At 30.2% G+C, this 12,149-nt stretch overlaps 1 protein-coding gene across 1 annotated transcript; it reads right to left on the bottom strand.

Annotated features, from left to right (window-relative positions):
* Positions 1-3,203: 3,203 nt before the first annotated feature.
* Positions 3,204-7,033, bottom strand: LOC114382832 (AP2-like ethylene-responsive transcription factor AIL5). Its single transcript, XM_028342473.1, has 9 exons — positions 6,681-7,033; positions 6,275-6,602; positions 6,062-6,144; positions 5,469-5,477; positions 5,189-5,277; positions 4,971-5,044; positions 4,812-4,862; positions 4,624-4,700; positions 3,204-4,371 (listed from the first exon to the last, which is right to left on the bottom strand). The coding sequence occupies exons 1-9, from the start codon at positions 6,808-6,810 to the stop codon at positions 3,629-3,631; spliced, it is 1,584 nt and encodes a 527-aa protein (XP_028198274.1). The 5' UTR covers positions 6,811-7,033; the 3' UTR covers positions 3,204-3,628.
* Between the last annotated feature and the right edge of the window lie 5,116 nt (positions 7,034-12,149).

The raw sequence follows: 12,149 nt of genomic DNA, 5'->3' as shown, positions 1-12,149 counted from the left end.
TTTACTATTTAGTTAGTATTGTACTTGTGTTTAACCTGGCCAGCGAGAAGAAGGTGCATAGTAGGAGTTTCCGTGACACCTCTTTCCTTGCCATCATATTATATAGAACCAAATTATTGGAATATTCTTCTCTCTTTTCGCGGTTGGAATTAATGTTAGACATAGCATTACTCCGAAATATACTGTATTCGTGCTATAGCTTCCATTTTCAGTACACTTCGATATACCATAGTGCATCAAACAAAAAGATGCAATAGTCAAAGCAATGGTCAAAGATGAGGGCATGGGTGGGGAAGGATCTAATAAGCGCCGAAAGGTACAGAGGATAGTCATCATCCTTAGAGGGTTTGAGAGAAGACAAGAAAAGACACTTTTTTTCTTTTCTTTGGAGATCCCTTATAATTCTATTCCCTCCTTTTCTCGTTCCATATATTTTTTCTTTGAATTTTTTAACTATATGTCTCTAAACTAATGTCCAGTTGTAACTAGTCTAAAAGGAAGGGGACCCATCGCAAAAAGTTCACAACAACAATACTAACAATATTATGGGTTTTGTTTCTGTCCTATTGTTATACTTTATTTTTTCACTTTTGAATTTCGATTATCCAACTTTTGGTCAAAATTGAGCTCCCTCATAATTAGTGGCCCCCGACTTACCTTTCTAATGTAAATAGTACACAAGAATATAGGACCAATTATTGCATCTCCTATAGAGTTTGAGTTGGTATATACATTGCTGAATTTTGGAGTTTGGCCATTAGGATCGTGAAAATAAAATAGAGATAGAATAGTTAATTATACAACGTGTTTACTAATTATATGACAAAAAGGGTAGCGAAAGAAAAAACCTACTAAAACAATGATTTTTAAGGATAAATAATTATTTTAGTCCTTGATTGTATATGACGTTGACAAATTATTCTTGAAAAATAAAAATTCAAATTTCAATCCCCAAAAGTAAAAAAGTGGTGAAAAATTCATTCATCTATTAACTTCTGCCTGTTACTGATAAATTTTATGTGACACATTCAGGGATGAATTTGTCGGTGTTTTACCCATTCAGGGACAAAAATGGTTATTTACCTAAAATATAATTTAATCTTCATCTTCCTCCATTTTTTAAGCGTTACAAATATAACATTATAATAAACACTTAAAAAAATAGGAAAGCAAACATAAGTTAGAACAAACATAATATAAGCATAATATTAATTAATAAACATAATATGTTTGTTGCTTTAAAATTTTTATTATGACAATATTATATAGTGACAAAATCAAGTTGAGTCTCATTTTTTATAAGGATTAACTTAATGGATAAGCATTTTTGTTTGAGTCTCATATTTTGTGTAAGGTACTATCACATTAAAAATTTCAAAGCAATAGATAGATTATGCTTATTAATCAATATTATGCTTATTATTATGTTTATTCTAACTTATGCTTAATTTTTTATTTTTTAAAGTATTTATTACAATGTTACGTTTGTAATAATTAAAAAAATGAAGAAAATGTGAAAATTAAATTATATTTTAGATAAATAGTCATTTTCGTTCTTGAATATATAGAACACTCACAAATTCTTTACTCAATATGTCACGTAGGCTTTTTTTTATTAATGTTAACAGAAAAAAATTAATGAATAAATAAATTTATCGTAGCATTTTCACTTTCAGAGACTAAAATTTAAATTTTTATATTTTAAAAATAAATTTATCAACACTTTACACATTCAGAAATACAAATGATTGTTTACCATACTTTTAATTAATCTGACAAAATCAAGTTTAACAACTGCCTAGCTAAATTGCGTAGGATCTATCCTTAAGAGCTTTAGTCGTACGTGAGTTCCCTTAGAACATAAACTAGTATCATAACTCACAAAAATATTACTTTAATACCATCATCACAAAAATATAAGTACGTCTATAATTAGAGATCTCATTTTGAGTTTTTAACCACTTTTTTTAATGAATTCCGTGATGGCACGTCATTCTTAAGATCTTAAACCAAATTTTGTAGATTCCACAAAAAACTCATCTTCTAATATTTATTTATAAATTATTTTAAAATAATGGAAAATAAATAATTATATATTTTTTAATTTCTAAAAACTTTATAATGAAAATATAAAATTTATTAATGATTAAAATATTTATTTATCAATATAATTCAAACATATGACAATATTTAAAATTGATCGAAAAAAAAAACATAGACATTAAACAACAGAAAATTATCATGCATGATGAAAATAGAAATAAAAATTATCGTGCACGATAAAAATAGGAAAAAAAAATATTTTTTTTGGAAATCAATGCAAATCTTTGTGATTTTTGTATCTAGAATCTTAGGAATTGTCTACGTCATTCTTCTTGGTGAACTGTTATTACACCACCCAAACGACGAAGCTCAAGGTGTTCCACACACGAAACTCTTGAGCGATAAGGTTGCCCAGTTGACTATTTATTTTTTCGATATGACAAAAATAGCAGTATGAAATTAAACCGGACCATTTTCTTAAAATGAATAAAAATATATGCAAGCATGCACCGCCATATTCTGAATTTCTATTTATTAAATTTAAAGTGATATCTACTCAAATTATAATTACAAATTAATAGCAAGAGAGATGCAACTTATATTTGTTTTATAATTATATATATTATAATGACTATTTAAAATCAGTTTTTAAGTAAAATCTTACAACAAAATGAAGAAATATGCACTCTTCCAAAAAGAAACGAATTAATTTTCAAGATATTTTTCTTCCCAGTAAAAAGTAAAAGCAATGGCTGATTCTATAGAGTTGAGAGAGATGTGGTTTGCATGTGAAACAAGTCTAGCCGAAAGAGAAAGAGAGACGCACTCACAATAAACGCCAGTGTTGAAATTCTCCCGAGGCTGCTGAACGAATATAATCTCAGCTTTTTCCGTCACTGCGGATGGACAAAAAACATTGCAAGCAGGATAAAGATGTGTCCCTTGCCGCGTCATATAATATTAAACACTTAACTTACGCATGGCTCATCAGATAAATATGGACTGAGATTTCCATTCAAAACCATAAAATAAATCCGTTAGCAAATTAATGCTTTTGTTATTTTAATTAATTTTTAGAAACCAAAAAAGCTGCATGTAGGACGTACAAAACCAAATTTGATGCGAATTTAGCGAAAAAAGTTAAAAAGACATACCAAAGGTACAGCAATATATATATAGGCATTGAATGCCTTTCGCATAGATATAGCAAGTTTTTAATACTAACAAAAATGAGATGAAAGGGGATTACAAAAGGATTTTCTTTTTTCTTCCCATTATACTCATTTGAAATGATGTCAGTATATTAACAGGGACAAAAAGCTAAAAAGGGGGCGAAAAAGAAAAAAAAGAAAATTCATCCAAAACATAACAAAGGAACTTTGAGTTAGTACAGTGTCAGCTGCTGCTAGGTATAGCTACGCTTCTCATGAAATTATGACTGTCAGTCCAACTCATTCAAATACTGCATCAGCTAAAGGTACTAGTTCGTCCTTGCTTCTTTTGCATGCTAAAACACCATCACCACTATTGCCCTTCCCCTTTCATCATTATATGCACAGATTCTCATCCCACCTCGTGCATGAGCTCATTCCATTCCAAATATTGGCGTTTGAAAGAGACTTGGTTTTGCATGGGATTGGAATGTGTGCAGGGTAGGTCCAATCCAGTTTCCATAACCAGCACTGTTCTCATAACTAGTATTGCTATTTAGAGAAAAGATGGGCGTGGCGAATGGGATTGAACAGCTTAAAGAAGAGGAGGAACCACTGCTTCCACTTCCATGACCATTACCATGACCACTTTGTTGCTGAACAAAGATGCCTCCTCCACTGAAAAACGCGGCATCGTTATCACTGCCGGTACTTGTGGGGGCATTTGAGAATTCCATGTGGAAGGGTGTCAAACTACTAGTAGTGCCATTGTTGGAGGATGGAAAAGAAGTTGCAGTAACACTAGTAGTGTTCCTGATGCCAGTGTTGTCAAGGGGAGAATTATGGTACCCCAGGATGGACCAGTAATCTGAAGGGTCTTGCTTAATGGGTATGGCAAAGCTTAAGGTGGAGCTCGAAGGCTGTTGCTGTGATGCAAAGGTCACGGATGAAGCCGCCGATGGATCTCGTTCGTCGGATCGGCTTGCCTCGTGGCTCTTGCTCTCAGATGCAGAATCTGTGGAGTTCTTGTTCTTGCCAGATAAACCTCCAATTGGAAGAGTGCTATTTGCAATGCTCTTTACATCGTAGCGACTCATGTCAAAGTTTGTGACTGCATTTAATCCCCTGAATTTGATAGCAGCAATGTCATAGGCCTCAGCAGCTTCTTCTTGGGTGCCTAATTTTTTAAACAACAATAAAAAAAAATGCCCAAGTTAATTTTATTATTACTAAAATATGCAATTGGACTAGAGATAAGGGATTTGGCCATTTTGGTAGTTTAACAAACCTCATTGTCAGCATTATACTTTATGTGTGTGTATAAAAAATGAGGGACTTGTTTCCTTTTCAAAAAAAAGCACGTGTAGAGGATGGAAAAGCAACAAACAAAATAATTGATGTCAAAATATGGAAGATATTGATGACTCACTGAAAGTTCCAAGGTAGAGGTCTTTGTTTCCGGCAACTCTGCCTATTCTCGCCTGCCATCGGCCATGCTGGTGGTGTCTGAATCAATGTATTTTATTCATTCAGAAACAAGAAAGATATCCGCTAGCGACCAAAATGAATGAAAAAGAGGCCACATAACGTTAAAACGTGAAAGTACTAGACAAATACCTCGTCACTCCTCTGTATATAGAGGCCCCCCTAGAGAAACCACTGCTCTTCCTATTATAACATTGAGGAAAATAAATTAAACATTTTCTCATATACTCTAATTAATGTTTCCTGATACTCCGTTAAACCATAAAAATAAGTAACTATATATAATTTTACCTTCTTAGAGAAGCAACAAACTCTTGCCTGGTCATGTTCTTCATCTCCTCCAGTTCCTTCTCATAGTTGGAAATCTGTGAAATGCAAAATAAATGTATTATTACATTAAAGATTATCAACTCGAAGTGTTGAATACTTGAATACACTATAGTATTAACTAAAAAATAAAACAAAAAATTAACCCATTTGTGAAATGAAAGGAATATCCTTCTACTTACGGGAAAGTTGGTGGTGGTAGTTGGACCCCAGTACTTGAGAGCTGCGAGATCGTAAGCCCTGGCTGCCTTATCTTCCTTGTCATAACCACCTATATCACAGAAAAGGAAGAAGAAACAAAAAGTCATTTTTTGACTAAAATGATTATCCTAGCTAGAGAAGAATCTGAATCTGGGAAATGCGCAATCAAATTGATGATCATAAATGAACAGTTGTATATATGTATGTGGTTTGTGATGGTAAAACAAAATGATGAGGTCAAGGTAGTAATGATATACTCACCCAGGTAAACTGAAACCGCATAATGAGCAAAAGATCCCCACGAGTCAGTAATCATTCCCCAGGTACAAAAGCCACGCAAAGAAACAAAAGAAAGCACGGTCAGAATCTTCAACAACACCACCAGCACCCATTCACTCACACCAGACACAATAACAATAAAAAAAAATAGTAATATTTTCATTATCATTAATGAATTAAACGCAGGCACAGTAGCAGCTACTGTAGCACTAAATTCATATTGATGATCCTAAAACCTAGATAGACATGACACTCGTCGCACTACTACACTCTGGTAGCAAACTAGGAGAAGACGCCAAAAAAATATCTAGAGCAATTATTCTAATGCTGCGGCTGCTGAGAAATCTGAACCATTGAGAAGGATTTTGCATTGGGATTTGAAATAGCAAGCCACATTCTTTTACTCCCATTTATTCCGGTCATATTGAGTGGACCGTCTCACACTCAGGACCAGATCTCGTGGACCCGGTTTACGCTTCTACCCTCCCCGGCGCACGTTAGACACAACCCCTCTCTCACAACATAAACCTATAGTATTAACTAAAACTAGCATGTATTAATAATAGTATTATTACCTTGTCTTCCTTTCCTGCTTTGGCCTTCTCTTCTACAACTATTGTCCCATAGATGAGCTTCGTATCTTCCCGTCCATCTATGTCTGAAAATAAGAAACAAGACCAGATAAATAAATAAATAAATAAATATATATATATATATATATATATATATATATATATTATAATGATAAAAGATGGTGGTGGTGGTGGTGGCGATGATTAATAAGATACCGGGTGACGCCGCGGTAGATGGAGGTGCGTTGGCCGAACGTGTCGACGGTTTTCTTTGGAGAGGGTTTCTGAGGTTCGGTGGTTGGTTCGGCGGCGAAGGCGCGAGGGAAGCACGCGGCTATTGTTGTCTTCAGCTCCGAATCGTACAGGTGGTTGTTGTTGTCGGTGGAGAACTGCGGAAGCTGTGGCGGTGCACACGTGGTGGCGGTGGCTGTTGCGGAGGAACCGCCCAGAAAGTCCTCGAACTTGGGGGCGCCGGTGAATATGGAGAGGTTGGTCGATCCTCCGCCGGCGATGGGCTCAGGAGGTGCATCCGCCGTGTGGCTTCCTGGAAGAGTATTATTTTAGTGAGAGAAATAAAAAAAAAAAAACAAGTATAGAGAGAAAGAGAGGAGAAGGAAGGAACCTGTGAGAGAGAGAGATGGATAGGTGAAGGAGTGGAAAAGGGAGAGGGGAGAGGAGGAAGGGTTGGGAAAGTGATTGGAAAGAGAGAAAGCGAGGGAGTTGTTGTTTGGCGGTGATGAACAAGAGTCCATGGTGTGTGTTTTTTATGAACGTCAAAGAGAGATTATTATGGGGTTTTGAAGTTGAGTTGGGTTCTTTGGAAACTGCAATCTATCTGAATGAAAATGAAGAAGGGAAGGTGTGAGATTATGACACAGATATAGAGGTGGTCTAAGAGAGAGAGAAAGAGACTCAGCTCAGCTCAGCTGCTTCTTAGGGTTGCACCAAAACCGAGGTTCTTTCTCTTAGGATGGCTGTAGATATGCCACACAACAGTGACATTTCTATGCTATCATTTTTTAAATACTTATTTAAGTGTATAAATATATATAGGTGAGAAATATTAATAATATAATATTTCACGCACTCTTTTAATTTTCTTTTTATTAATTCAAATTTATTTAAAATAATATAATTTTGTAACATATTTAATAATTCTTTTTTTTTAATTTATAATCTTCGATCAATTTTAACCGAGACATGTTTAAAGTAATATGTTTCTAACACTTCCTGCTATATATCATTTTTATGGATATGAATGAATGCAAATATTGTCCATTCCTTCCATGCATATGTATGTACATCTTTTCTTAATATATCCATAAAATAACATTTGGTCTTCTAACCGACAAATATCTAATCCTTATTCAAATTTTGATATTAATATTGATACTGTATGTCAATGATAATAACTTTTATCATAAGTTTTTATATATTAAAATTTATTAAAAAAATAATTAATGTAAAAAAATTATATTATTATTCAATTACAAACTATTACACATCATAATATGTCTGATGAATTTATAGTTATTTTTATCTTTGATAGTTATATCAATATTAACTTTTTATTAATTAACATTGTAAAATATTTTTAATATATTAACATTAACATTAAATTCATATATAAATACTAGTTATTTTCTGTTGTCTAAGATTATTAAATTTAGTTTTGTGTCTATGTTTTTAACAATCAACGTGTTTTTTAACTGCTGATATTAGATCAAATTAGTTTGCATTTTATTACAATTTTATATTGTATATAATATTTTGAAGAAAAAAAATTACTTGATCTAAATTATATTTTTTTCAATTAATATTATACTTTTTTACGAATTCTCCTATAAATTTTATACTTTTTTATAAATAAAATATTAAACTAAAAAAATAATTATTATACAAATAATAATAAAATAATAAAAATATATAGTAAGACTTATTATTATTATTATTAATAAGTAGGGGAAGAAAACATTAAAATATAGGAAAGCAAAGTGGATACTTTTTATAGGAAGAATGGGCGGTGGCTTCTGACTTTGGCCAAGATTAGAAAGCATTGCTTTAGGATAGAGATAGAGATAGAAATTTGTATGTGAAGCAAATACGCAATAAAAGCATGGGTATAATTAAGAGATATTTATGGGTCAATTAATTTAGAATATAGAGACCGATCACAGTAAACAATGAACTACTAGGATATCAAGATTGATATTACATGTAAAGGAATTATACATGTGTATATAATATGATAAGGTGATGTATTACTGGGTTTTGGTAATATTTAGGGAAGCAAGACGGAAGAAGAGGGGACAGGGTGACCCCATCATCGCCCATAATGGGGTGAGTTTTGAAACATTGCAGTAGCAAAAAGAAAGATGAACATGGCTGGTCTTTCGCTGTTCATTTTTCTTTATGCACCACTTCAAATTCCCTTTCAAAAATCGTAAAGCAGAGTTTATATGTATATAATCATCCAACTTACCTTAACCGAAAGACGACTACTAGCTAGCTTATTCATCAACAATTTATAGTAATACTTTGTTAATAATAATAATAATAACTCTTTATTTATTAGGAGTACATTTTATACTTGTCTCTTTTCTTCTTCTATTGTAAAATTTATTATACAGATAACATTCCCCTTAACGAAAGAAGGAACTCTTTAAATCAAGACGAATGATCAAATATGGTGGCCTCTATTTCTATGATGATAAATTGTCTGAATCACGACATCTTTAGTCACATTTTTCCCGCGTGTTTCTTTCTTGCTTTCTCTCTCTCTATTTTATCTATCTGTGTTTTTAAAGCACATCAGAACAACCCTTTTCTTTTCTTTTGACTCCTTATGGCCTCTTCGCGCCATAATTTTTTTATTTTCTTTTTATCTCTTTTATATAAAATTCTCAGTTTTCCTTATTCCTTTAGAAGATCGTTGAGGATAATTTAAAGCAGAAAGTTAAAAAATTACATACATTTCAAAAAATATATATACACTTTTAACACAAACATCCATATAAGTCTAACAAAATATTAACATACATGAATTTTATTTTTTATTTTTTTTGAGAAAAAACTTGTAAATGAAAAATCATTGTACTCATCTGATTTTAAACTTTTATTTATGACTTCTCTAACCACGATCGACTAATATTTTGCATTTGTAACAGTTTTACACAAAATAAAAGGTGCCAATTTTACTTGAAAGAGGTTATCTATAGAAATTATAATTTAGAATACGATTGAAGTTTAAATATATTGATTTACATATATTAGTTAATTAATTTATAGAAATAATTAAAATTGATAATCGCTAGTATATTGTTATAAATATTTGTTGTGAAATCATAAATTTCAGTGTAGAAAGACAATATCAAAGCTTAAACCTAAGATGTGCAAATTTCTCAAATTCCTTGCCACTAAGTCGACTTTCAGATGTTTAAATAACTAATAATATTCATATAAATATAAAAAAAAAATGGTAGAAAAGTTATTTGTTTACAAAGGAATTAGTCAAAAACACTCTCATGCAATTAATAAATAACTTTATTACAGAATTCAATTGAGAGTTCTTATTACACATTAATTAAAGGATTAAGTAAATTTTACATTAATTTAAATTATTTAATATATCAATAAGAACATGTCTTATGAAGTGCTGGCAACACTTGTATCTTATGAAGTGAAATCATCCTTGAATTGAGTACACGATCTCAAATATTTTTTCTTATATTTTTGCCACATAAAAGTTGTCATTAACTTAAGAAGTAAAACCATCCTTGAATTAATTGGCATTACCTTAAAAGCTGTTTTATATTTAATTTTGAGATAAATACATGGAAACATAAATTGTTTTATTTTGAGGATAAGTTTAATAAAAAAACAATTATATAAATTATAAAATAAAAATATTTTAAAGTGAAATTTCAAGTACCCAAATATGAACTATCTTATCAAATTCTATGGGGGTTTATGTAGCAAAAAAATGTAAGGGAAAAAAAATACTTGAGAACTGGAATTTATTTTTTACTTAAAATTTTCAAAATTAATTTTTTAACAAATTAAATAATTAAATTGACTAATAATAGGTGATTTAAATGAAAATTTGAAAAAATATAATTGTGATTTTAGATCTTTTAATTAAATGTGGACTAATATCATATAAAAAAATTATATTTTACTCTTACAAAAAAATGTGTATCATTTGACCTTAAAAAATGATCTTATCATATAAATAAAACTTAAATATATTTTTTTCCTTAAAAATTTTCAAATTGATTTTAAATTAATTTTACTCTTACTAAGTATTTATAAAAGAAGATCAAGTAAATTATAATAAAATTAATTTTAAACTGTTAAAATGACTAAAATATAACTTTAGTTAATTTTAATCATAAACATGGTTTCAGAACTTACAAAGAAAATAATTGATTTTGTTGTGTAATTAAACCAACACATGTTTTTTTTAAACTTATTATTGGTAGACCACCGGAATTGGTACAGCGGCATCCCCATGCGTGCGATGTGCATGTAGCTCTACGGACACGTACTCAATATTTTAATGTTTTGGTTAAGCAAATTTTGACACGTGTTAAATGGATCTCAGGATGCCATGTCGCAATCTTTTTAAATTCTCTCCCTGACTCTCTGTATATATAAGTTTTTATTTTATTTGTAAATACAAAAAATGCATGTTAATTTATCATATTAAAATATGTGATTAAAAAATTATAAAACATTGAATAATGTATTATTTTTAATAAATAATATATTTTTAGTTTTATATTCAAATTTAATATTTTGGAAATTTTAAAAATATAAATAATTAAAAATAATCCTATATCATATTTAAATTATTTATCATGTATTAAAAATATATTTTTTATGTTCAAAATATTTAATTGTTTATAATTTTTAGTTATTTACAATAAACATATATGAAGTAATGCTATATTTGAAGATATATTGATGATTTAATAATAAAGGATGAAGAAAGAAAAAAGAAATCGGCATTCGAAATTTCCAAAATAAATTAAGAATTAGTAATTAATATTTATCGATAAAAAATAATACTACATTTAAGAATCATTTCTATTATTGTTATAAGAAATCTTTTTTTTTTTAGACACATCTTACGTGCATGTGGGAGAAGACATAGACGGGTAGCTTGGTTTTTCTTTTTAAAATTTGAGGACTGTCCTCAGTATAGTTTCTAACAATTTTTTATTGATTAATATATATTCAAAATAATGAAATTTTAAATGAAGCTTATTGAAAAGCAAAAATAAAAATTGTGTTCCAAAAATATAATTTAAAATAAAAAGTTTATTATTAAGAATTTTCTGTTAGGGGGTGGTTGATAGATGATAGAGAGAGGGCAAAGAGAAAACGTTTGAAAGCTGGAAGTGGCAGAGGCTGCAGGCTGCTCCGTCAATGCTACGGTATGGCCACCAGTGGGCATTCATATATCATTACTACGGCCAAGGACCTAGGACAATAAATTCACCCTTTATTGCCATTAAATAAATGGCATATGTCAAAATAAATACGGAAACATGTTTCATGGAATACTTGTAGGGTTTCTGGAAGCATGCGTTAGATATTAAATGGAAATTACTGTATTTGCAAAATAACATTCATACTTTTAATTCACTATTTATCATCAAGTAAAAATTCATTTTAATTTCATTACTCAAAAAGAAGTCTACCAGACCCCCAGCGCATAAGTTAGCTGGGGAAAGATTATTTCAATTTAATAAAAATATCAAATATGAGTACTTATGTTTGAATTAAAAAAAAAAACTATAAATATAATGAAAAGTGAATTCAATCAGCCATCAAAAAACTTAAAATTTAATATTAAATTCTCTTCCACCAGCTCATTTGACTCATTTTCGTGAAAAATATTTTGTCATTATATTTGTTCAATAATTCATTAACTTTTAGTAGTGTAATGAGTCGAACTTATAAAATTAAAATATTTCATAATGAAAATTTTAAAAAAAATTAATGTACATGGTAATAAGTGAATATAAATAAACAAAAGAAGTACCGATAAAAAAAAATTAACAAAAGAAGACATGCATGGATCAGG

This window comes from Glycine soja, chromosome 13 (assembly GCF_004193775.1).
Source record: "Glycine soja cultivar W05 chromosome 13, ASM419377v2, whole genome shotgun sequence".
Taxonomy (NCBI): domain Eukaryota; kingdom Viridiplantae; phylum Streptophyta; class Magnoliopsida; order Fabales; family Fabaceae; genus Glycine; species Glycine soja.
This window is presented reverse-complemented; position numbering and strand designations above follow the sequence as displayed.

What these genes read in the sequence shown, in the direction of transcription:
- LOC114382832 (XM_028342473.1), bottom strand. Translation starts at nt 6,810, where the DNA reads ATGGACTCTTGTTCATCACCGCCAAACAACAACTCCCTCGCTTTCTCT. An exon ending in TCCATCTCTCTCTCTCACAG is followed by an intron (nt 6,603 to 6,680) that starts GTTCCTTCCTTC and finishes ATACTCTTCCAG; the next exon opens with GAAGCCACACGGCGGATGCA. An exon ending in CTACCACCACCAACTTTCCC is followed by an intron (nt 5,045 to 5,188) that starts GTAAGTAGAAGG and finishes TGCATTTCACAG; the next exon opens with ATTTCCAACTATGAGAAGGA.